At 44.6% G+C, this 23,191-nt stretch overlaps 1 protein-coding gene across 3 annotated transcripts in view; it reads left to right on the forward strand.

Moving 5' to 3' along the window:
* Positions 1-23,191, forward strand: part of GRB14 (growth factor receptor bound protein 14) — a 137,672-nt gene that overhangs the window by 76,004 nt on the left and 38,477 nt on the right. For 2 of the 3 annotated variants that reach the window (XM_090045599.1, XM_090045600.1), the window contains 2 exons: positions 7,698-7,854; positions 20,531-20,652. In XM_090045599.1, the coding sequence (XP_089901725.1) occupies positions 7,698-7,854; positions 20,531-20,652 (279 nt within the window). Of the gene's footprint in view, positions 1-7,697; positions 7,855-13,038; positions 13,137-13,864; positions 13,972-14,101; positions 14,556-20,530; positions 20,653-23,191 lie in introns of those variants that run through there. The other variant, XM_090045601.1, reaches the window with a different exon arrangement.

Here is a 23,191-nt window from a genome sequence, read left to right on the forward strand (position 1 = left end):
AACAAAATGTGCAATGTTTTATTCATGGAAGGAGATATATATGGAAGTGATGAACTAAGGTACCCAAATCCATATAAATAACCAGTGACCTGGTTTTCAGAGGGGCTGATCATCCATTCTCTTCAATCAGTGTTTAGAGACACTTAGCACCTACTGAAAGTTAGGTTGTTTTGATTTAGGTGCCTAAAAATTTTAGGTGAGTTTTAAGCATCGAAGATTTGTCTGTAATCTGTAGTTAGCTGTTTAAGAACTTTAAGAATTCATTGCAAGATACTTTTACATCTCTTTGTAGTTTTAGACCAAATATCAAATGGATTAGATTTTAAACTTGAGGGCAGGGGCTATCTTCAGTTTGTTTGTATAATGTTTACATACTGTGTCTTCTGAACATGACTTCAGTCCAGAGGAAATGCCAGTAAGACTTGGGTGTTCAAGGTTGATTTCCATAGGATTTCAAAACTCCTGCAACAAACCCGAGAGTTTCATTTATTAGTAGGGGTGCACCGATAAAGACTTTTCTGGCCAATACAGATGACTGATTATCAGCCGGCCATGTCGGCCAATACCAATCTGATGGCAGATATGCACCCTGACAGCTTCGAGAGCAGTGTCTGGCTGGTAAGTCTGGTGGGGGGCAGGGGAGGGACATGGGGGAGGGAAGGGGTGTGTGTGGGGGGGGGATAGATTGAGGCCCCCACAGTGAGGGAGGGATGGGGCTGGGGCAGGAGTAGATGCTGCCCAGCCAGGGCAGGGGGTGGGGTCAGGGATGGAGCTGTGGGCAGCTTGTCTGGGGGCATTGGGGGCGGGGAGAGGAGGGTGGCTCCCTTCTGCTGGGCACACCCCTGGGGAAGGCATGGGGGCATGTGCCTCCAGATTTGTGTATGGGGTGAGGGTGGGCTGCCCACTGTGGGCTTGGGGCTAGGGGTTGTGCCAGCCTTTTCTCAGTGGGGTGGTACTGGGCTGGGGCTGTGCTCAGTGTAGGCAGGGTTGGGGTGGGGCAGGCAGATGTGGCACTGGGAGGGGTGGCTGGGAGAGGCAGTGGTGAATTTTGGGATGGCTGTAGCCCACCTCATAGCCCCCCCTTCCAGCACTACCACCATGCACTCTGCCCAGGCCTACCTCAGATGCAGCTCTGGCATGGCCCCTGGTCTCAAGCCTGCAGCAGGCAACCTGCCCTTGCCCCACCCACAAATGTGGGGTCACATGTCCCCATGCCTCCCCTGGAGGCATGTGCAGTGGCGGGGGGCCATGCCCCCAGGACAAACCTCCTGCGCCCTGCCCACTCCTTCGCTCACCATGGTGGCATTGATCTGCCCTTCCTATACTCCTTTCCCCGACAGACGTATCAGCCAGATGCTGGTTTCCAAGCTGCCAGGCTGCATTTCAGGCCGTGCGCATGCATGCTGCTGCAGACATGCACATGGCATTTATCAGTGACATCATCACCTACACCAGCCAAAAACTCCGATTGCCAATAATATCAATTTTTTTCCTTTTATTGGTGTCTATCCAATATGGACTGATATATCAGTGAACCTCTACTTTTTAGCCACTTCTGCCACAGGCAGAGATTGGCCAGGTGGCAGGCTGGATGAGACAAGGGAAGAGTCACAGTTTTCCCAGGAGAAACCATGAGCATATGGATGTTCAGAGTTTTTCTCCCAAAGTGAAAATGGGTGATCCAGGAGAAAAATAACTCAAGAGCAACCAGAGTTAAGTGGTTCTTGGGAGAGTTTCTCCTGGGAGACTGAATGTCTGTACATGTTTTCTTTTGAGAGAAGCCACAGTACAGTCCTGTAGCTTCCTAGGGTGCTTTGCTTCAGCTTCCCTAAGGCAGGTGATATATCTCGATGTGCTGGACTCTACTGAGCTCCAGCAAAACACTCCCCATTCACAGTCCCCACACTACTGCAGGTAGACACAGGTTGAACTTGAGCAGTCTGGGTCAGCCAATCAGGGCTGCCTTGTGTGCTGCTGCCATCGTCTTCAGGTAGACTAGGTGAACCCACAGAGCACGCTGAGATATGGGCACAAGGGCAGCACTGCAAGCTCACTACTCTTCAGTAGCTCAGCATTCAAATGTCTGTTCAGGGTTCTCTGGGTAAATTTTTCTAACAGGAAAGCAAATCTGGGAAAATTCTGCCAGATTATTTGAATGTGTGTGATTCTGGAACAAATTTTGAATAAGATGGAGCTTGATAAGTTCATGAAAAGGATTTGTACAACGATGATGCCGACAGTTAGATTTCATGACTCAGTCTCTCCCTGTGTTATGTATAAGGGTAAGTTTTCAGAAAGGAAAAAAAATGGACAGAGGAAAAGACGTCTGGTAACTTGATGGTGTTAGCAAGAGCAGAAACAAAAGGAGCTGGGCTCTGATTCACGTAATCATCCTGGCTACACAGGATGTACGCTAGCTACTTTGCAGTTGTAAACTGTCAGTACAGCCATCTCTTTAGCCCTCCTTTCACACATGAAGGACTTCCTTTTCCATGCTGCTTGCAGGAGAGGGAATTGTAGCTCTGAATTCTAAGGAAAATGGAGGAGCAGTCTCAATCCATGCTCTTTCAGGTAGTTCCACTCTTAACAACCCATGGGCTTAGATAGTGATTCTATAACATTCTAGTTTGGGTTACTATATTATTCTAGCCTTGGATTCTTCCTGTGGAATTACCTAAAATCATTAATCCCAGAAAGATGTATTCTACACATTTCCTAATGAAAATGGAAAACTAGAGGTCACTAGCATGCTTTTTTTTTTTTTTGGTAAAATTGAAGCAGAAGTTCAGAAATCTCTCTTAGGCTCAAGGTTGTCAGTTGTATTTGCAACAGAATTCCTGTGGTTTATAAGGTAGCTAGTGTCATAGCTGTGAGCAGGAGATGACTAGCTGTCTTAGACTCAGGTGGGATTTATTCATTTACACTTGGGAAGCCAAGCAAGGAGACTTGAAAAGAACAGAAACTCTATCTGGGGGCTTTTTATTTTATTTTGTTTCAGCTGTACTGCTCTAGTCCAAGGCCACCTCCAAGGCATCTCTCTCCCCAAGTCAAATGGCTGCAGGCTACTCATTATCATGACTTGTGTTGCTGTCTTCAGCATTTTCAAAAGCCTGTTTCTGTTTCTTCAGCAGTAAGAGCCTCATCATCTGCCCTGCAACTCTTAACCCTTTTCAAAAGAATTTTTGTAACAAAATCCTCCATTAAGGGCCTCAGTGTACACTGTACGTGTTCTTGATATAAAATGAAATGTCCAGCATCCAAATTTTGTAACTGGAGAAAACTAAGTGCAGAGTGCAGTCTGGCAATGTCCTTGTGGTTTTATTACTGGCCTGTTCTTTGACTGTGGGTAAGTTATTTCATTTCTTTGTGCCTCTCGTTTAACTGTTTAGATTATAAGCTCTGAGACTACACCTAATGGTGTTTCACCAATCCTGGTTGAAGTCTTTAGGTCAGTGGTTCCCAATATTTCTAGGAAACAACCTGAGCAAGTACTGTGCTGTAGGCAGCATCAAACTTTGCCCTTTCCCTAATAATTTCAGTTTTAACTTTAATTTCCTGTGGCTGTAATGTTGATGAATCTTACAGGCTTCCTGCAAGTCATGAATAAGGAATCATTTTAAGTGTCGACACTGTCTCTCATCCCGTTCTCATTAAAAAACTGGGGGACTGTGGTGTTGCCACCAACACAGTCAAATGGGTCGCCAACTAGCTGGAGGGCTGCACCCAGAGAGTGACAGTGGATGGGTCATTTTCATTCTGGAGGGACGTGGGCAGTGGGGTTCTGCGGGGCTTGGTCCTTGGGCCCGCACTGTTCAACATCTTCATCAGTGACTTGGACAAAGGGGTAAAAAGCACCTCATTCAAATTTGCTGCTGACACTAAGATGTGGGGGGATGTGGACATGCTAAAAGGAAGGAATAGGCTACAATCAGACCTAGACAGGTTACAGGGGTGGGTGGATGAGAACAGGATGGGATTCAACACTGACAAGGGCAAGGTGCTGCCCCTGGGGAGAAAGAACCAGCAGCATACCTACAGGCTGGGGAACTCCCTTCTTATCAGTGCAGAGGCAGAAAAGGATCTTGGAGTCATCATTGATGCCAAGATGAACGTGGGGATGCAGTCAGGAAGGCCAGCCGCACCTTATTATGCATCCACAGATGCATCGTGAGCAGGTCCAAGGAGGTGATCCTCTTCCTCTGTGCGGCACTGGTCAGGCTGCAGCTGGAGTACTGCATCCAATTCTGGGTGCTGCACTTCAAGAGGGATGTGGACAACATGGAAAGGTCCAGAAGAGGCCACTCACATGATCGGGGGCAGCAGGGCAGGCCCTACGAGGAGAGGCTATGGGACCTGAACCTATTCAGCCTCTGCAAGCGAAGGCTGAGGGGGGATCTAGTGGCCTGTTACAAACTAGTCAAAGGGGACCAGCAGGCATTGGGGGAGTCCCTGTTTCCCCGAGCACTACCAGGAGTGACTAGAAATAACAGTCACAAGCTGGCAGAGGGTAAATTCAGACTGAACATCAGGAGGTGCTACTTCACGGTCAGGGCAGCTAGGATCTGGAACCAACTTCCAAGTGAAGTGGTGCTGGCTCCTACCCTGGGGGTCTTTAAGAGGAGGCTGGATGTACACCTTGCTGGGGTCGTTTGACCCCAGTACTCTTTCCTGCCATGGCAGGGGGTCGGATTTGATGATCTGCTCAGGTCCCTTCCGACCCTACCAACTATGAAACTATGAAGTACTAAAATAATATCAATGAGTAATATGTTCATATTCTGAACTGCTGAGCATGATCTTGGCATCCTCTATGCTAGGTTGTTTCAAGCTCCTATTATGTTTGGGAAAGCAGGTATTCACCTAGAAATCATTTAAACATGGAGATGTACCATATTCCCTTTTTTTATCAGGGATTAGAAATTTGGAATAATAAAAATGCAAGTGGAAGCGATAAAAATCCAAGGTGTATTTTTAAACTTAACTCTGTTGGTAGCAGCCTTAACTGCCTGTCCTGCATGCTTCCCTTGGATGTGCGCTTATACCTCCAGTACAAGCTTGTAGAGTATGCATACTTAAATCCTGGGTACCCTGCCCTCTGTCATGAAGTTGGGTGCAGTGTCACTTTGATCATCTGGCTCTGTAGCAAGACACCTTTAGCCTCTGAAGGTGAAAAGAGTGCTATGTAGCCTGTTCCTAACATTCAGGGGCATCCACCAGGGTTGCTCGCTCTCAAAAATGCCCTGTGTCTTTAGCCATTGAACCAATGCTCCACATACCTGACAGACTTGGCCTCCCATTGGTTGCAGTCCCAGTCACGCTCCCCTACCCCCAGTTAAGGTGAAAGCATATGTCAATTATGTGACTATTTCCGTGAGTAAAGAGAGCGATATCCAGTTCCTGATTGTGTTAGCGGGTCTATGAGCATGCCTTCTCCAACTCTGTATCGACTGGCACAAAAGTGACACGTTTCTCCTGGACACTTGGGCCAAGACCTGCCTGGAGGCTCAGCCCTGGTGTCATGATGCTTTCAAAGCCCTGGGTATATCCCTAGGCCCACTGGTGTATCTAGCAAATAATTGGGAAGGCCTTAGTGAGGAGGTTGAGGTGCACAACTACAGCTGTGGCACTGGTGGCTGTTTGGCTTTGCCTACCTTGGCTGGGTTTTCATCAACAACCTGGCAGAAAGGTCCTGGGAGGAGGCTTCCTTCTCCCTGACACAAGGAGTCCTTCTCCCTGATACCCTGTAGTGGTATGTTGTCCCCCTCTAGGAGTTGGAGACTGGGGAGAGGGTGGGGCTAAGCTGATCCCTGCCCAATGTGCTGGGCTACAAGGGGAGCAAAAAAAATTCCACACCACAGTGGCTTTTCCTCCCTTTTTGTACAGCCTGGAGCTAGGTGGGCCTGGGTGTCCATTCCCCTGTCCCTCTTCCTGCTGGGCTGACTGGCCCAGGCGAGAAGCAGGCTGGGGAGCTGAGGCTTTAGTGCCTCATCTCTGTGACAGCTGGGGGTGGGGCCAGCCTTGCTCTGTTGGAGTAGCCAACATATCCCAGATCTGCAAAGCATCCTGGGATGCTGGGAGTTAACTTGAATCTGGAAGGGATCTAGGACAGAGGTTCAATAAACTGATTTAACCAAAATCAGTTAAGTCTGATACTATATTCAACCAGGTTCATCTTAAACCAGTTTCAGCCATTTTGAAAGCAGTTTATGTGCACTGAACTTCTGTTCTTTTACAGGTTTAAACTAGTTTCTCATCGCTTAGCCTGGTTTATAGGCAACTTCTGTCCTTAGTCTTAGTGTTTTCTATAGCTCCTAAGAGTGGTATTTGTACCCTGTAGTGAGAGGAGAACTGGCAGCAAGTATAAGGGCTAGGGTTTTCTGCCAGCTTTCTGGCCATCCATCAATGCTCTTGAATGGAAGAGACTTAACTTCTTCTGCCTGTTAATCCCTTAACCAATGCGAGTTCTACTTAGGCCCAGTTTAGACTTCAGAACTTCTAGTTTGGGAACTCCACAGTGAGCTTTTCACTGGGTTAGTAGTACGGGATTCAGAGGAGGGGGAGAGAGAGAGGGGAAGTGTGTGTGGATGTATGTGTGTGTATGTATGTATATATGTGTGTGTGTGTATGAAAGATAGACATATATTTGAGGTATAGTGTTGCTTTATGGTACGGAAGTGTTTAAAATTTATTTTAAACACAAGAGTTTTTAGTTAAATGAGGTAAAAAAAAATAATGAAAATATTTGATAATCCTCAAGTGAGTTACATATACTATAGTATGATAAAAATGCATCTAGAAACAATGAAATAAAATGTAATTCAAGGAAGACTTTTAAGGTAAATATCAAGAACAACGTCCAGAAATGAGGGATCCTCCAGGTAGATCTCCCCTACACAGTAGGGTAAATTAGCCTGTGCTGAACTTTGTGCTGACTTGGCTAGTTCCTCATCTAATGAATTTAAAGCTCCCCCTGGTATCTCTGCTTCTGTGACTGAACCACAGGCATATCACACTGTGTCAGAGCTTGACCAAAGAAGTGAGATATTAATTTGTCCATCTTAGTATAGTCCCAAGCTACTAGAAAGCAGAGGAAGAAACCCTATGCTGGCTATAGAAATTAACTTGAGTTAACTTTTTATATTCTCTCTCTCTCTCCTTCCCACCCCCCACTTCACTCCCCCTCTTTCTCTTTCAAAGATTTTAAAATAGGAATAAACACTCTGCTCAGAAGAAATGAAATAAGAATAAAAGGTTGAGCTCCAGATTTGTTATTTTACTGGATTTCCTAGGATTATGTAAATTCATTGGGTTTTTTAAGGTTCTAAGACCCAATGAAATTAATGAAACTTCAAGGTGCTGGCTTCTATAATAGTTTTTTTCACTGTTTGCTTTTGTTATCCTTTAAAAATAAAAAATAATGGCAAATATATCTTTTTTTTCTCTATAGACTTGTGTTTACAGATTAAAACACCTTTCTGTCAGCTAACTCAGACTTGGTTTCTCACATTTTTCTGTTTTATATAAGTTTACAGGATCTTTGAATCATACTGTTCATCCTTTGCAGTATCATCTGTATAAGAACATGTGGATCTGGCCATCAGAGAGGAATATGCCAGTTTTGTCTTGTTAAATTTTATCCAGTGCATTTAGGTTCTTGTCTCAGTCGCAGCATTTTAGCTTGCCTTCTTTCTTTACAGGTAATAAAAGTGTACAGTGAAGATGACACTAGCCGAGCTTTGGAAGTACCAAGTGATATAACAGCCAGAGATGTATGCCAGTTGTTAATACTGAAGAATCATTATATTGATGACCACAGCTGGACTATATTTGAACACCTTACTCAAATAGGTTTAGGTACGCTTATCCTGTGCATGCTGTAAAAGCCCTAACATTTTTATATGTAGCAAAGTTGTAACAGAAATATTTTGATGCAAACCAGACATAAAGCTTATTTTTTTTGTTTAATTCATTTTGGTACGTGTGTATGTTGTGTATGTGTGTGAGAGGTGGGGTTGGAGCAAGACGAGGAAAGGATTGTGAAGTGCAGTTATAATGTATGTTTGCATCTGAGACAATGATTTGTAGAATGCTGGCTCTTAACATTTTTATGGTAAATTACTTCTGGTTCTTCCTTGGTTTTATCTGGGCAGTTTTTCCCCTTGTGTATTGTTCCTATTTATCTCTAGCAAAAGAATGGGGATGGTATTCCAGTGCAAACTTTGTTGATGCCACTCCCAGTGCAACCTGGTAAAATTCTGAGAAGGCTTTGTGAAGAAATACCATACTAGCAAGAGAAGCATGATCATATCTTATTTGGACAGTGTGTCTCTGTCCTTTTAAAGTACATTTTGTGCTATTGAAGTAGCTTTTTTGATTTCTGTTTGTAGTATAATATGTTTAGTATAGTTTTTATTTGAAATATAGCGTAATTCAGATTTACACATTTTTTTAACCTTTTCCTAAGCCTCATATTACAAATAATAATAAAAAAAATCTTCATCAAATAAGTGTTAAGATTTTAGCCACCAAAATTAAGAGATTCAAAGGAATGCCACGACAAAGTCTTAACCCTCATGGTATTGCTATATATAATATAAATATTTCTTCTTGAGTAGAGGTACGAACTGACAGGTACTGGCTTTATATTTGCAACCTGAATACAAGTTACATTGCTGTGTTGGTCTCCTTCCCTTTTTAATGAGAGGCATAATTTAAAAATTTTTCAATACAAAGAGAAGCTAACCAAGGCATATCACCTACTGAGTTTGTAAATGGGTTAAAAATATATAACACAGCAAAAATTGCATTCACTGAGGAGTCACTGTAGATGCCTATTCCTAAAAGGCAATGGTTTAAAGTTACCCCAGCCAGACATTCTAAATACCTTTTTCAGAATAAATAGTAGAGCACTAACTTTCTATAGTGCAACTTTTGTAAGAGAGCTATGGCTGAGAAATCTACTGTAACTCAAATATGTAATGTAAGTATATATTTCATTTTAAGCAATTCATACTTCCTTTCTGTAAGCAGATACACAACTGAAGCCAGGTCAGATCATGGTTACTCTTCTTTATTTATTTGATAAATCTTGCTGCATCATTCCATAGTTCTGCCTCTCCCATTAAATTGCATTAGAGCCAGCATCATGCCTACCTGTGCAGGAGTGTGAGTAGAGAAGAAGAGAGTTACTGGGACATCCCTGCAGCTTCTGGAAGGCCACTGTGGTTGAGGTACAAATTAAAACATTCTTCAGGATGATTGACTCATAGAAGGAACATTTACTACTACATAGTGGCTTGAGGACTAGGGAGTCATAAATGTGGTTTAAAGCCACTATTATGTTTTCTTTTTGGGTTTGTGCTGATTGTTCTTTTTCAGTGTGGGGCATCTGGCCCTATGTGTGTGTATGTAGAATAAAGCTGACTCTGCACCTTGGACTATATTATGTTTAGCAGTAGTATTTTAAAGATGAACTACAAAGCTAAAATTGTTTTTGTTCTTTACTGCTCCCTTATCCTATAAAGACATTCACAAATGTTTTTCAAACAAAAGTTTTTTCTGCTTTGCAGCATTTCAAAGATATTTATAACCTTTTGCACTCAGGGTGACAGTTGTAAGCTGCTTCCATCTCAGAGTAAGGTCAGAGTTAAATCTGGGTCAGGATTGTAAATTGACTGACTGTGCTACCAGAGGAGAAGGTATAAGGATGGCTTTAGACAATACTACTATATAAAATAAGTGTTTTCTTTATTTAACAATGTGACTGGTGTTAAAATAGAGAATGCCTAGTAAAAGAATCACTAAGGGGAACAACGATAAACCTGAGATGTGATACTGAATTGTTTACTGGTTTATCAAAATTATTGATATACATTTTTTTTATCTTGCAGAAGATCTGAGGTAGTATTCCTGTGCAAAACAGTATTGGTGCCACTCCCAGGGCAACCTGATGAAATTTATGAGAAGGCATTGTTGGGATATTCGGATGGCACTTTTTAAAGCCATTATGGTGGTGATGGGTAGTTGCTTGGTGGTTGAAAGATCAATCCTTTAGTCAAGGTATTATTAAGATATTTGAACTGGAGCAATCTTTGCTTTAAATGAATGTGTTCTTTTCATGCCACATTTCAAATACTAGTATGCTTGAATTCAAAGGAATTCATAGGCATGTCCTGCAAAGCAGAATGTTTGGAGACATGACTATTTCTTCATGAGAACAAGGTTGAGAGAGTTTCATCGTGCGCTCACTGTTGACTTCACCTTCATCAGCAATCTGCTGAACTCTATCTTTTTCCTAATAAGTTTCCTTTCTAAGGAATCTGCATAGCCAGACTGGCACAGGAGGCAGATAATCATGGAGACGACTCTTCCAGTTCTCCTTTACACTATCTGCTTTTGAATATTTAAACATTACAGCTGATTTAAATACTTACAATGCAAATTCAGACCCCATTTTGGTTAGTGAAGTAATTGTGAACTGATCTGTGTTCATCAAATGTATTTTTCATTAATGAATGAGTAGCTAGGGTGAATAACTTTCTAACTATAATTTGTTTTTGGACTGTTTGCTATTCATTTATCATTGTTATGTAGTTTATGCTTTTAAGTCCCTGGTGTTTTTCTTTCTTCCAGCTGAATGACTGAAACTCTTTAAACAGGACATGATGAAAAGCTAATTTCTAGTGCAAATTTTTGGATGAGAAATAATTCATGCTTAAAGTTATGAATTGATTCAAGACCATTTTTCTGTAGCATCCAGCAGCTGTCCAAATATTTCTGAATAAGAGATGATCCTAGTAATCATAGTGATCTAAATATGGTAATTTATTTATTTTAAATATTCACAAGTCATTTTATTTATAAAATATTTTTACCATAGCATTATTGGAGTAGGCTGTTTAGCTTTTGATAGAGATATTTGAATAACCATCTGCACATTCAGGGTGGAATGGACGTAGGTTGTATATTTATCAGAAATTACTTCAGACTTTGGTACTTCTCATCTTTTAATACAAGCTTAAAAACAGTAAGCAGTTTAAAAATCTTAGTTATACATTGCAAATGCCAATATTTGATTTTGCATTGTAAGTATTAGTGATAATTGTCAGTTGTATATGTTGGCGGCTTAGGCAACAATACATTTTGAACAGGCTCATGCAGATGTGTGATTTTTTAATATCCACCGGATGTCACTGTTGTTCCTTGTATACTCTATTTATTTTAAGAGAATAAACATTAGCTCTTGCATCCTAGGATATTATGCACTTTATGCTTTTTCAGCTATGGTTTTTAATCTATAATTAGGGTTATAGTAGGAAAAAAAATGTATGCAGTACCATACGTCTCATGCAGGTGCTGATGCAATAAATGGCCTGTTCAGATACCTTAAAAGCAACTTGACTAAAGATTTGATCTTTCAGTCACCAAGCGACTACCCATCACTACCACAACAGCTAACAAAAAGTCCTCTGGATTTCTCAGGTATCCGCAAGTTAGATGCTTGGGCTGCAGCTGTCTTCCTGAAAATACTGAAGGCATCTCAGGCATGTCTGCAGAACTCAGGGTCTGGTCCAAGCCCTTCAGTTTTCTGTATAGGTTCTTTGCTTTTGGCTTCTGTTCTATTTACATAACTTCCATATTACTTACTGTTGTTGTCCAAAATTTGGCTTTAAAATTCCAGGATAAGTGATGAACAGTATTCTATATGCATTTTTCTTTTGCTCCCTAGGATTGTGCCCTAACAGGATTGTCTGCCAACCTCTGTCTCCACGTTGGTAAAGTCATCAAAATATAGCATGGAAACTGTACTCCACCTGTGATGTAGACAGAGTGTGACAGAAATCCCCTTCTGTGGAATCCAGGCTTACAAGTAGTGCAAGGACTCTTTGTTTTGCCCAGGTTTCTGGAGAGACTGTGGCTTATCTTGCAAATATAGAGACTCCTCCTGGGACTCTGCCTTTAGAAGAGGCCTTAAGCCACTTTTCAGTTTTTGGACCTTAAAAAACCCATTTTCTCCTTGTGACCACCGGGCCTTGAATAGCCGCTCTCAGGTGGCCTTCACTCTGGTGGTAGACATCAAGTGCCTTACAGACTCGTGTCACAGACTGAGTAGATGTCCCCCCACTCAAGTCGCCTCCCCTGTTCTTGCCTGCCAGTACTTCTTGTTCCCCACTAGGCAGGATTGGTCATCGAGTGTACTTGGTGGCCCATGGTTTGCCCAGCAGTCATTCACGGGGCTCCACCACCCCTACACCTCGGCCTCACACCTCCTCAGTGCGTCATCCATCTGTTGGCCTCATCCCATCTGTTGGGATAACGCCTCCTGGACTTGGCGTCTACGTGCCCATAGCCTATAGCCACGTTCGCCCGTGTGGGTCTACCCCTTGGCCCTCCTTGCCTCTGCCCCTTCTTTTGGGGAAACACAAAAAAAGGTAAACCTTCCAAGGCTTCTCCTCAGACCCGTCCTTCGGAGATACCTGCACTCTTCCCCTATGCTCCTTCACATGGGGTAACTAAATAAATGTAGTAACAAAACACAGAATAAAAAGCCACTTCCTGATGTGGCGGCCCCTGCCCCCTTGCTATCCTTCCCCAGACTCTAGCTAGGGGGGTTGCTTTATTCCTGACCCGTCACCTCCAGTATTCACTCCTGTCTGCCCGTCAGCCCGGCTGGGACCGGGTCCGACTGTCAACCCGGCGATACCCGCTCCGACTGTAAACCCCTCAGGGCTCTCCCGGGGTCTTCTCCTCTGGCGTGGCTTCCTCCTCACCCCTGTCATCCTGACACTCCCACCTGGGGTCAGCTCTGCCTCCGGGCACAGCTCTAGCTCTGCCTGTGGCCGGCGTGCTTGTCACTCCCTCGCCGTCCCATGTGGGCTTCAGTCGGGATGCTCTGCCTTGCACTGCCAGTATCCGCCCCTGCTTGCCAGGCTCTGAGGGTCCCTTCTGCTCCCTGTGGTAGTTGCAGCTCCTCTCCTGTGCTGCCCGCCTCCTCCGCGGCATCAGCTACCATTTTTATTTTCGCCAGCTGGCTTCTGAAGCTGACATCATCAGTTGGCCATAATTGAATAAAGAGGTGGCTGATGAGCTGCGCTGGTCTTCATTCTGCCCCTTTTGTGCTGCGTCTCGTGCTGCCAGTAAGTATCCTCCATTACTTCTGTCCCTGGGACACTCCTATCGAAGGAGTTTTTGTGGGTTAAGCTAAAATATTCTTCCAGTTACTCCCTCAGTCTGATCTAACTAAAAAAAAAAAAAAATAGTCCCATACTTGCACAGAGTAGTAATTTTATGGCAAGAAATCTGGTATCTTTTCTGGTTTTCCTTCTTTCTAGAGCGTCTCGGCTCCCATGTAGAAGCTATCAGAAATGGATACAAGATTTTAAAAAGGAGGGTTATACTCCCCACTCCCAGCCTTCTGTCTCTGCCCCCTTCCTCTCCTCACCCCATAGCAGACAGATGGCATAGTAGGAGCAGCTGAGGACTTCAACTCCCCTGCCTGCTGCTGCTGGCACTGTCCCAAAGTTAGGGGAGCTCCTGTCACAATTCAGCCATGCTGTGCTCACCTGAGACTGCAGCTGCAACAGGTGGCACATTTTTGCACCCCCCACAATACCTGTTCCTGGGCTGGTGCAGAGAACACCCGGGGGAACATGCCTGCTCACTGGGAAGGGCATTATGTCCCTTCTCTTGCCTCAGGGACAGCATGGACAGTCAGGAAAGGGAAGGAGCCATGGTTTTGAGCACAGGGGAGTACTTACCTTTTTTGAGATTTTAGACTCTGGTTCTGCTGTGGCGATGTGATAGCTCTACTGCATTGCCCCTGGATCTGCTCCTGGAAGTTATGCTGAGCTTTTGACCCCTACAGGAGGAATCCCAGAAGGAGCCTTATGTATAAAGGGGAGCCAGTTAGTTGCCAGACAAGAACAAAATCATACAACACACTCCAAAGGACAAGCCAGGAAACATCCTAATGTATGAGCTCCAGTTCCTCCTCCTTAAGTTTAACATCTGCCAGGGGCCTAAGATGCAATTAACCATTTAAGTGTGTTCCTTTAATTAAAAAGGTCCAATAATTAAACAATTTCTTTTGACCCTGTCCCAGGGGAGAAGGGGGGAAAGAACCCCAAACAATAAGCCCTGGAGCGGGGAGCACACGAAGAAAAGAGAAAAGATATAAAAATAACTTAAAGAGATTACTCGCTGACAGCAGCAGGACCCGCGATGCAGCTGGAGGGAGAGAGAAAATCCACGCAAATCATAAGCCATGCCTTTATCCAGCTGAGACTGGCTGGTGATGTCACTGGCAATCACCAGCTGACGGGGATAAAAGGAACCGCTGGGGAAGATGGCGAGGAGGGCAGAGCAGAGATGGGGAAGTCTCTGACACTGGGCGCTTCCCGGAATACCTGGAGAGTGAGAACCAGCAGGGGCTCTCTACTGCAACAAGGGACAAAGTACGGCAGAGATGGAGGAGACAGAAGAGGCTCCCTGCACCGACAGAAGCAGGGTCAATGGAGGGACAGCAGAGTCGGAGGAGGCTCTCCTCACTAGCACAGGTGGGAGCATTGGAGGCACGCAGGAGGCAAAGGAGGCTTTCCCTCTGGACGGAGATGGAACGGGGCAGCAAGGGAAGCTGAGATGCACCCCAGCCAGAGGCTGGGTGTCAGCCCACAATGCGAGGGGTGGCCAGATACATAGGGAGACACCCCAGGATAATAGAAATGGGGCACTTCCCACAGGGGAGAAGGATGACAGTGGCCCATGTTATACAGGGCAAAGGGAGAGCCGTAATGACTTGGGGCAAAGGGCCATGGTCTGCACTGACCATGATGGGCCAGACCTCAGCAGGATCAGAGGGTGTGAAGAGTTGACCGTCACCCTGACATAAGGGTAGGGGAAAAGGACCGATCAGGTCCTCCCATGCTTGATTTTTGTTAGTCTTTCTTTTCTTTGCTTTTCCCCCTTTTGGAGAGGCTGGGAGATAGGGTGAGGTGATATAGCCAGGATGGCACTGTCTCATATTTTTCGTTGATCCTCATTTTTTTGTTGGAGTGTGGAATAAATTCTGGAGTCCTGAGTAGGGACTGTTCAATCCAGGAGGGCGCGATTTTTTTTCCATAGCCCTATGGCTGATTGAGTTAGTTGCCTCAGGAAGCAGGTCCTGGGGCATAGTAGGGACACGTGAGCCAAAGGGTCCCAAGGAAGACAAACATCATGGGGAGTATGACCACGAAGATCTGACGACCTGCTGGAGGTTGGTGTGAGGTTGGGGTGTAGGGGAGGTGGAGCCCCACGGACTACTGCCAGGCTGTATCCGCGCTGCAGCTGAACCCTGCAGCTGAACAGAGGATGGCTGGCCCTCCCGCTGGTATAACTTTCAAAGTCGTGGCAGGAGAGATTGGGGGAAGCAACTCGGGGGATAGATGGCAGCCCACAGGCCTACAGGAGATCATAGGACGCCCTCTACTGGCTGCACGGACCAAGGCTGCACAAGACCAGATGTTTGAGGCCTGACGGGTACAGACCCAAAGCAAATACTTTTTGGTTACTTCATCTTCGGGTTGACCTCAAAATCAATTTTCTTCCCCCCCTCCCATCCCTTTTGAACTTCCAGAGAACTGAAAAAAATAATTTATTCACACATCTCTCCTCATATCCTTAAGGTGGTCCTTGCTCAGATCACCTCACCTCAGTTCTCCTGTTTCTAAAATGGTTATAGAATCTTTCTACTGTGGCATTGAGACTTAATGTATGTAAAACATTCTGAAATAAAGTATGCCATAAGTGGAATGATTTTCTATGGATATCTTTCTCAGAAACAATTACATAATTTGTAGGAGCTGTACAATTAGATTATATAGTCTTCAAAGTCCTCCTTCACATTCAGGAGGAATTGCAGTATTGTTAAGGAAAAGTAATCTGATTACAGGATTATGATTTAAAACATAGTTCTGTTAATACTTAATTTCCTTTAAAATGTCATTTGAATTCATGTAAGATGTTCTATATAATCTACCGTATTAAAGATCCTTTGGGTAGAATTTGTATTCCTTGCCAACCTTTTTTCCCCATCTATGAGGGTGATGCGGTATGTCTTGCCATTGGTCTAAGTAGTAGGTTTCCAGGAAATGGTATTTTCTTAAACTTCACAGTGCCAAGAATTTAGGATTTTAAATGTCATGCCAGAAGAGATCTGTAAACCTGGTAAATATATTTTGAGAGAACACCTCACTCTTCAGTGCTTTTCCATGATAATAGAAGAAAAATTCTGGAGTAAACCACAGGCTGGCTCTGTACCATGTGTAGCCTCTGGGACTTAGGCAGAGCCATGTGCTGCTGGGGGTCTCTGCAGCAATCCATAAGCACCCCAAGGGCGCACTGCTATCTGCTGCCACCAGCACTGGGGGCTGTGTGCCATGAAGGGGGGCCCTACACAAACTCACATACATTTCCATGCCCTCTTATAAACCCCACACTCACAACCCCCTCCATGAACCTCTCCACACCCTCCTATAAACTCCACGCCCACAAACCCCACTACACACCTACCCAAGTACCCACCCCAAACCCTACACTTCCCCATATAACCCACAACCCCCTACATACCCACCCACAAACCCCATAGTCACACTCCCTCACAAACCTCCCTCCCACAAATTTTGCACCCTGCATGTCTGGCTGCCAGGTGAGTGAGAGCTGTGGTCACATGGGCAGCTGATGCACTGTAGGTCTGCCCTGTGCCCTCACCAATGCAGCAACATGCTTCCCCAGCCTGTGGAGAGTCCTGGTCCTGAGAACCACTTGGGGAGGCGGGGGTTGATGGGCTAGAAGGAGTGTGGGGGAGGTGGCAGCAGGGGTGGATGATGGATACGGTAGGGTTTTGAGGTGGCAGCAGGTTCTATGGGTGTATGTGATGGGCCAGTGTGGCAGCAGCAGTGTGTGTGTGTGTGTGTGTGTGTGTGTGAGAGAGAGAGAGATGTGAGGGGGGGTACTCCAGGTAGGAGTGGCCACCAGAGCCGGGCTAGGAGCCCTCCTGCCCCCCTGGAGCAGCCTGTGCAGGAGAGGCTGGTCTGGAAGGGAAGGGGCTTGCCCAGCCCAGCCCCTGAGCCCCAGTCAAGGGCTTCCCAGGAGGGGCATGGGGATCGCTGGGGCCTAGGCACAGTTGCAGGGAGCAGAACAGCAAAGGCTGGCACTGCTCAAAGCCACAAAGCAGTGGGTGGGACAGATCCAGCTGGACCCATGTCCTGGTGCAGGGAGGGAGCTGCTGTGAGGAGGGTGAATGGGGGGCAGGCAGGTGCTCCAGGTCAGGAGTGAGTGGCACTGGCAGGGCTGTGGGTTGGTAGTGAGGGGCAAAGGCATGGGCAGGGCACTGGCATTTCAGTGCTGCTTAGTGCCACAAAGCCGTTGTGAGAACAGCTGCAGCCTGACCTGCATCTTGGTGAGTGAAGGGAGCAGGGAGAGCTATGATTCTCTATGATAAAAAAAACCAAATGTAAACCCCAAAGTATAGAGATATATAGAATTTATTTTATTATTTATTACATGATTAAGGCACTGGTAGACTTCCAAAGTGCTTTAAAATTTGTAAACATCAATAAAATATTGCCCAACTGATCTCTCTCTCTCCCTCTCTCTCTCTCTCTCTCTCAGTATTTCATTTTAATCATGGAAAAATGAAAATTTTTAGTATTTTAACCAGAGTTCAGATTTTTTTTTATCAAAGAATTTGCAGTTTTTAAACAGGGAACACCAGGATCTCTGCTGGTGAGGCAAGTGGTGGGATGTAGGCAAAGGAGCCTGCCCAGGGCTGGTACCAGAGACCCAGCTGGAGGGTGAATGAGGTGGCTGATCTCCTAGCCATTTGAGGCCAGGAGGACACACTTTGAAAGTTCAGAGTGGGCCACTACAATGATGACATCTTTTAGGTGATAGCTGCCCAGGTGGCAGAGTGGGGGCAGTGCCGCATGAAGGCCAACCATGGCCCACTGGCAGCTGGCTCAGGGGTGTAGGTGGCTCTGCTGTAGTGTCCATATCCAAGTTCAGGCAGCCGTGCAGTCCCCATCCGGGTCTGGCAGGCACACAGCTGTGGGGACTGATGTTGTTGCAAGTGGCAGGCCAGGCTGTCACTGCCGCAAGGAGCCGGAGCAGAGCCACAATCCCCTGCCTGAGCACCCCTGCCCGCAGCATGCAGGCTACAGATGGCAGTACTCCAACTCTGGAGAAAACTGTCCCCATCCCACATTCCTAGAAGCTCCAGAGCAGCCCTCTGTGCTGCTCAGCTGCATGAGCTGTTGGCATGGCGGAGTCTGATTTCCATGGCAATCCCAGCCTGAGCTTTCCCACGCAGTTGTGGCTGGGGTCTCCATGAAGACCAGTGCAAACCATGAGGGCAAAGGCAGCTGGGAAATGGAGTCCCCAGCTGACCAGATCCAGCCCGTGGGCCTGATGTTCCCCATCCCTGTCTTAGAGGTAGGTGAGCCTCTTCAGTAGATGGATAGTTTGGGTGTTGAATTACCACAAATGGTGAAGGCCAGTGCTGGAATGAGGTTCAGTCATAGTTCTTTAATTTTTTTCTGGACCAATATCTTCAGAAAATATATACAGATTCTGTGGGCTCAACATGAAGCTCCTTAGAAGGATCAGATATTCAGAGGACTGATGCAGAATGCTTTTTGAAAGTTGTCTTTTTAAAGTGCCTTAAGTAGAAAACCCAATCATCTGAAAACTTGGTCTTCACATTTTTCAGTGCCATAGTAAACTCTGATTTAAGAGGGCAATTTTTAATTCTGATGCTTCTGAAACATGTCAACAGAAAAACACTTTGACTAATCTGTATATTTGTACATTTCCAGCTTCATTGTTTTGCATATACAATCATTTTTTTTGTACAGTACTAGACAGCAGTTTTGCCAGGTTTCACAATTTCATCGAGTCTCTCAAGATAGCTAGTGACTTTCTTTAAAGACTCTTGGTTTCAAGTGTCTACATAAGTATCACAGCATTCATTCTTTTTTTCTCGTATTTATAAAAAAAAAAAAAAAGATTTTAGCTCTTGTGACAGCAGGGCTTGAGAACATCTTGAAAACTGAAGAAAGCCAGAAGGCAATTTAAAAAAGGGGTTATATTTAGCTTTTGATTTTTTTTTTTTTTTTTTAATTTGGATTGGCAATACTGGGGAGGAGAAAGAGATTTAATGAGAGTACTATTGGAACAGAATGGCATAAGAGGTCTTATAACTTAAATGACTTAAGCTTGTGTACTGGAATTTAATTTTAAATTGAAGGTGTTAGTGATCCCTTAAATTTGATTCAATAAAGTTACAGATTTTTGGCCACTTTTATAATTAAAAATAAATTCTGTTATCTTCATTAGTTCAAGTTCCTTCCAATGTAGAAGTAGTCCACTAAACTTTGAAACACATCCACTTTCTATATAGCATGGACATTACACAATGTATTTAAGTTTTTCAAAGAAACCTATCCTACTATTATACAGAAATGACAAATTTAATCCCAGTCTTGCAAGAATTATGTGTGTACTTTGCATACCATGAATAGTCTCACTGAAATCAGAATGCCTTTAAAGTATATATTATTTTTCTTGAAAGATGGGGACTTCAATTCTATATCAGTAGTTTAGTCACTCATGCTGCAGTCCCTCCTAGTCTGGCTCTGTATGAGACATGGGGGCAGTTCCAACTAGATACACTGGTGGCAGTTGTGGGACCTATCCCGAGGCACCCCTGAAACATTCTGGGATGCCATGGCATCCTGGTTGAGAACCACTGCAATATGGTATATCCAGAAGCAGCCAGGATCTCCAGATTCCCTTTCCTTCTGGCTTCTCCTTCCCTGCCCCAGGAGATGGGTGTAGGCCACAGACCAAAGAACCTGAGAGAGAAGGAGAGCAGTGCGGGACTCTGGCTGGGAAACTTACTGTGAGACGTGGTGCCCAGATCCGTGGTGCAATGGAGGAGACCTCCTGGTATGTAGTGCAGCAGAGGGGTGGCATCAGGGCATGCAGTGCAGTATGAGGATGGGTACTCAGGTGCACTGTGCAGTGTGTATGTGTTTCAGGGGCTTGGGGGGCGCCAGAATGGGCAGTGCATCAGGAGGTATGCTGTAGTATCCTCAGGGGCCATGTCTCCTACTGGTCAGCTTGTAGGGCATGCTGCCCCTAGCTGGTTAGAAGTTTGACAACCCTGTGGTATGTAATAGCATAGCTTTTGAAGAGCCAGCACCTTGTTTTCCAATTTGGAAGAGATTTTAAAACGTTAGTGTTTGAGGAAGGAAGTAGAAGATAAAATTAGCTGTTTTACCCTGTTGCAGGCAGTCATGTTTTAGGAACACAGTATTTGAGCACTGTCTAGAACAGTGATTTTGGTGACAAAACATAATGAGCACAATGCATCCCAGTTATCTAGTTACTGTTGAAGAAAGATTAGCCTTAATTTGTCTGAGCTCAAAAGTTTTCATCATCACTGTGCAGGTGGTCTTTAGTACAGAGCTATATGTTTTTCTTTACTTTACAGAAAGATCTCTAGAAGACCATGAATTGGTGGTGGAAGTTCTGTCAAACTGGGCATTGGAAGAGGAGAACAGACTTTACTTTAGAAAAAATTATGCCAAATATGAGTTTTTTAAAAACCCAGGGGTAAGTCATGAAATGCTTATCTGTGCATTGAGAGCATATGATGAAATAACCTATTGCCTTTGCACATTAATGCCTCTTTGAAACAGTCTCTGAGGTGCCACTCTGTCCCCTAACTTTTATCGTTATCTATAAGACATCTAAATTGCTCTAATACTAACTAACATTAACAGAAGAAATTAATTTTAATCACATAGGAGAAAGATACTGAGAAAGGAAAGCAGAAGGGTAGCTGGGAAAATTTTATACGTATATATTTAAGTGTGTGTGTACACACACACACACACACTCTTAACTATTCAGGTATTGCTGGTCAGGTCTTTTCATGATAAGGGAGCCTTAGACTCAGTAAGGGACTGAAAAAATACTCCCTTTTCACATAGAAAGAAAGTTAAATAGATTCTAGGCTTGTGCTTAAATTTCAAGAAATTTGAAGCTTTTGAAATTCAGAGAATTGAAGGAAGTTTTTGTCAAGCCATGGGACACTAGTAAATCTCTCCCCTACATTTGCAATTCAGGGAGAATCTATCAACTATCAGTTTTGTCAAAGATGTAACTAAGTGACAAATGACATGAGCAAAAATGCAGGATGCACACTGAAAGACACAGGAGATCTAAGTTCTGCTCATAGTCAACATTCATTGCCTCAGGCAAATCACCTAATCTCTTATACCTTAGTTTTCTATCTCTCTGCTTCATAGAGATGTCACTAAATTATTTGATGTTTATGAGGGCTCAGAAGGTGAGCCATGGAAGAAGATTTCCAGTTTTTCAGTTGTGGCTGACCAATGCTGTTGGCAAAACAGCCATGAAGCCATATGAAAAATATAGATTGTCACTAACTAACTGGCCAAGATGCGTATATAGGAATTGAATGGCTCCAATCAAAATTCCTTTCATTTCAAAGGAATCAGAAACGTGTATGTTTTAATATATCATCAGCTACTTTGGAGGAATTTTCATTTAAGCCTTTTGTAAGGTCTGGTTTATAATATTTGGATTTTGGGGCAACTCTTCAGTTAGTATAAATATGGATAGCTATGCTGAAGTCCTCAGCTGAGGTTTTAATCCATAATATAACTGTTATATTGTATTTTCATTCATATCTGTACCATATAAAATAACTGTTCACAATTAATTAAAAGAGGGCTTGTTTGTTCCTTAGTGAAAATAAGTAAAAATACATTAATTGAACTTCTTTAATACAAATCAAATATTTAGGCAGTTTATTCCATTTATTTTCTTTGTTGAAGGGAAAATTCCATACAAACTATAACAAAACGTTCCATTTTAATGCTTTGGCCTATATGTCCATCTGCTTAACCAGTAGGGGTAGATCCAGGTGGGGTACAGTAGTTGGGGCTGCCCTCTGCTTCTGCTACACTCGCCACTGTCTTTGCCTGCACCTGAAAACTTGCATAGCCTCTCCCTATAGCTGAAGCCCCCAGTTTGGTGGGGGGACACAAAGGAGCTGGGCAGGGAGTAGGCTCAGGAGCTGTGGAGGTTCACCTTCTGCCTCAGCTTTCCCCAGATGTTCCAGGTATAGGGACAGCCCCAAAGCTGCTGCAGAAAGAGACTGCAGCTGTACAGGGTGCTGGGCTCAGCTCGAGGCAGCAGTGGTAGTTGGTGGATCTCCTGCTTCTTACCATCCCCATCCCTCCCCCTGCTGCTTAGGAGCAGGCATAGGAAGAAAAATCCTCCTCTGCCACAGTCTGTGGCTGATGCAGACATGGAAGAAACCTGAGAGCCGCTCCTGCTCTGCTCCACCTGTGGATTGCCGGATGCAGATCAGGAAGTCGGGCTCAACCAGGATCATTGGCAGTGATGGTGGATGGATTTCTCTTTCTAGCCCTACTCCTTAAAAAAAGAGAGAAGCGAGAAGGTGAACAGACAGCTGGCACAGAAAGGAGTAGGCAGGTAGTATAAGCAGCAGGTGCAGGAAGGAGGAACCTCCCTATTGCCACTGCTGTTCCTGGCCACATCTGGCATCAGTTGCTCCCTGCAGCCACTCCTCTGCCCATCAAGTATTGTGTGGGAAGAGGAATGGCTCTGGGCCTCCACCATGTGCCTGGGTCATCTGGAGACAGTAGCAGCAAGGGACAGGCCCTCCATCCTGCACCTGCTTTTTGACCTGCCCTTCCCAGTGTCTGCTGCCATCCCAGGCACTTCAGCTGCACCTTGTCCCCATCTGCCACTGTGGCTTCAGGGGAGGTGTGCCTGGCAAACTAAAAGCAGACCTTAACCCTGTTATCTGCCTTTCACTACCATCAATCCTTAAAGTGTCTTGTTTCCCTTCACAAACTTGGCAGATGAATTTACAAGATAGCCAAATGCAAGGCTATTTCAGTGGCTCGTCCCTATTCTTTCCTACATCCTTTGGGAATGAGAATGTTCTGGGGTATCTTGGTTGATGGTTTTAATTTTATGCCCAACTTAAATCTGAAATTTTGTATTTGCTTTTATCAGAAATGTAATGAGCAGGGTTTGCACCCTGAGTAAAACCTGAAAGAGTGGAAGTACTGCTGAGTGTCACTATAAAGGT

Source organism: Crocodylus siamensis, chromosome 4 (assembly GCF_052110815.1).
Source record: "Crocodylus siamensis isolate JL-2025a chromosome 4, ASM5211081v1, whole genome shotgun sequence".
Taxonomy (NCBI): Eukaryota; Metazoa; Chordata; order Crocodylia; family Crocodylidae; genus Crocodylus; species Crocodylus siamensis.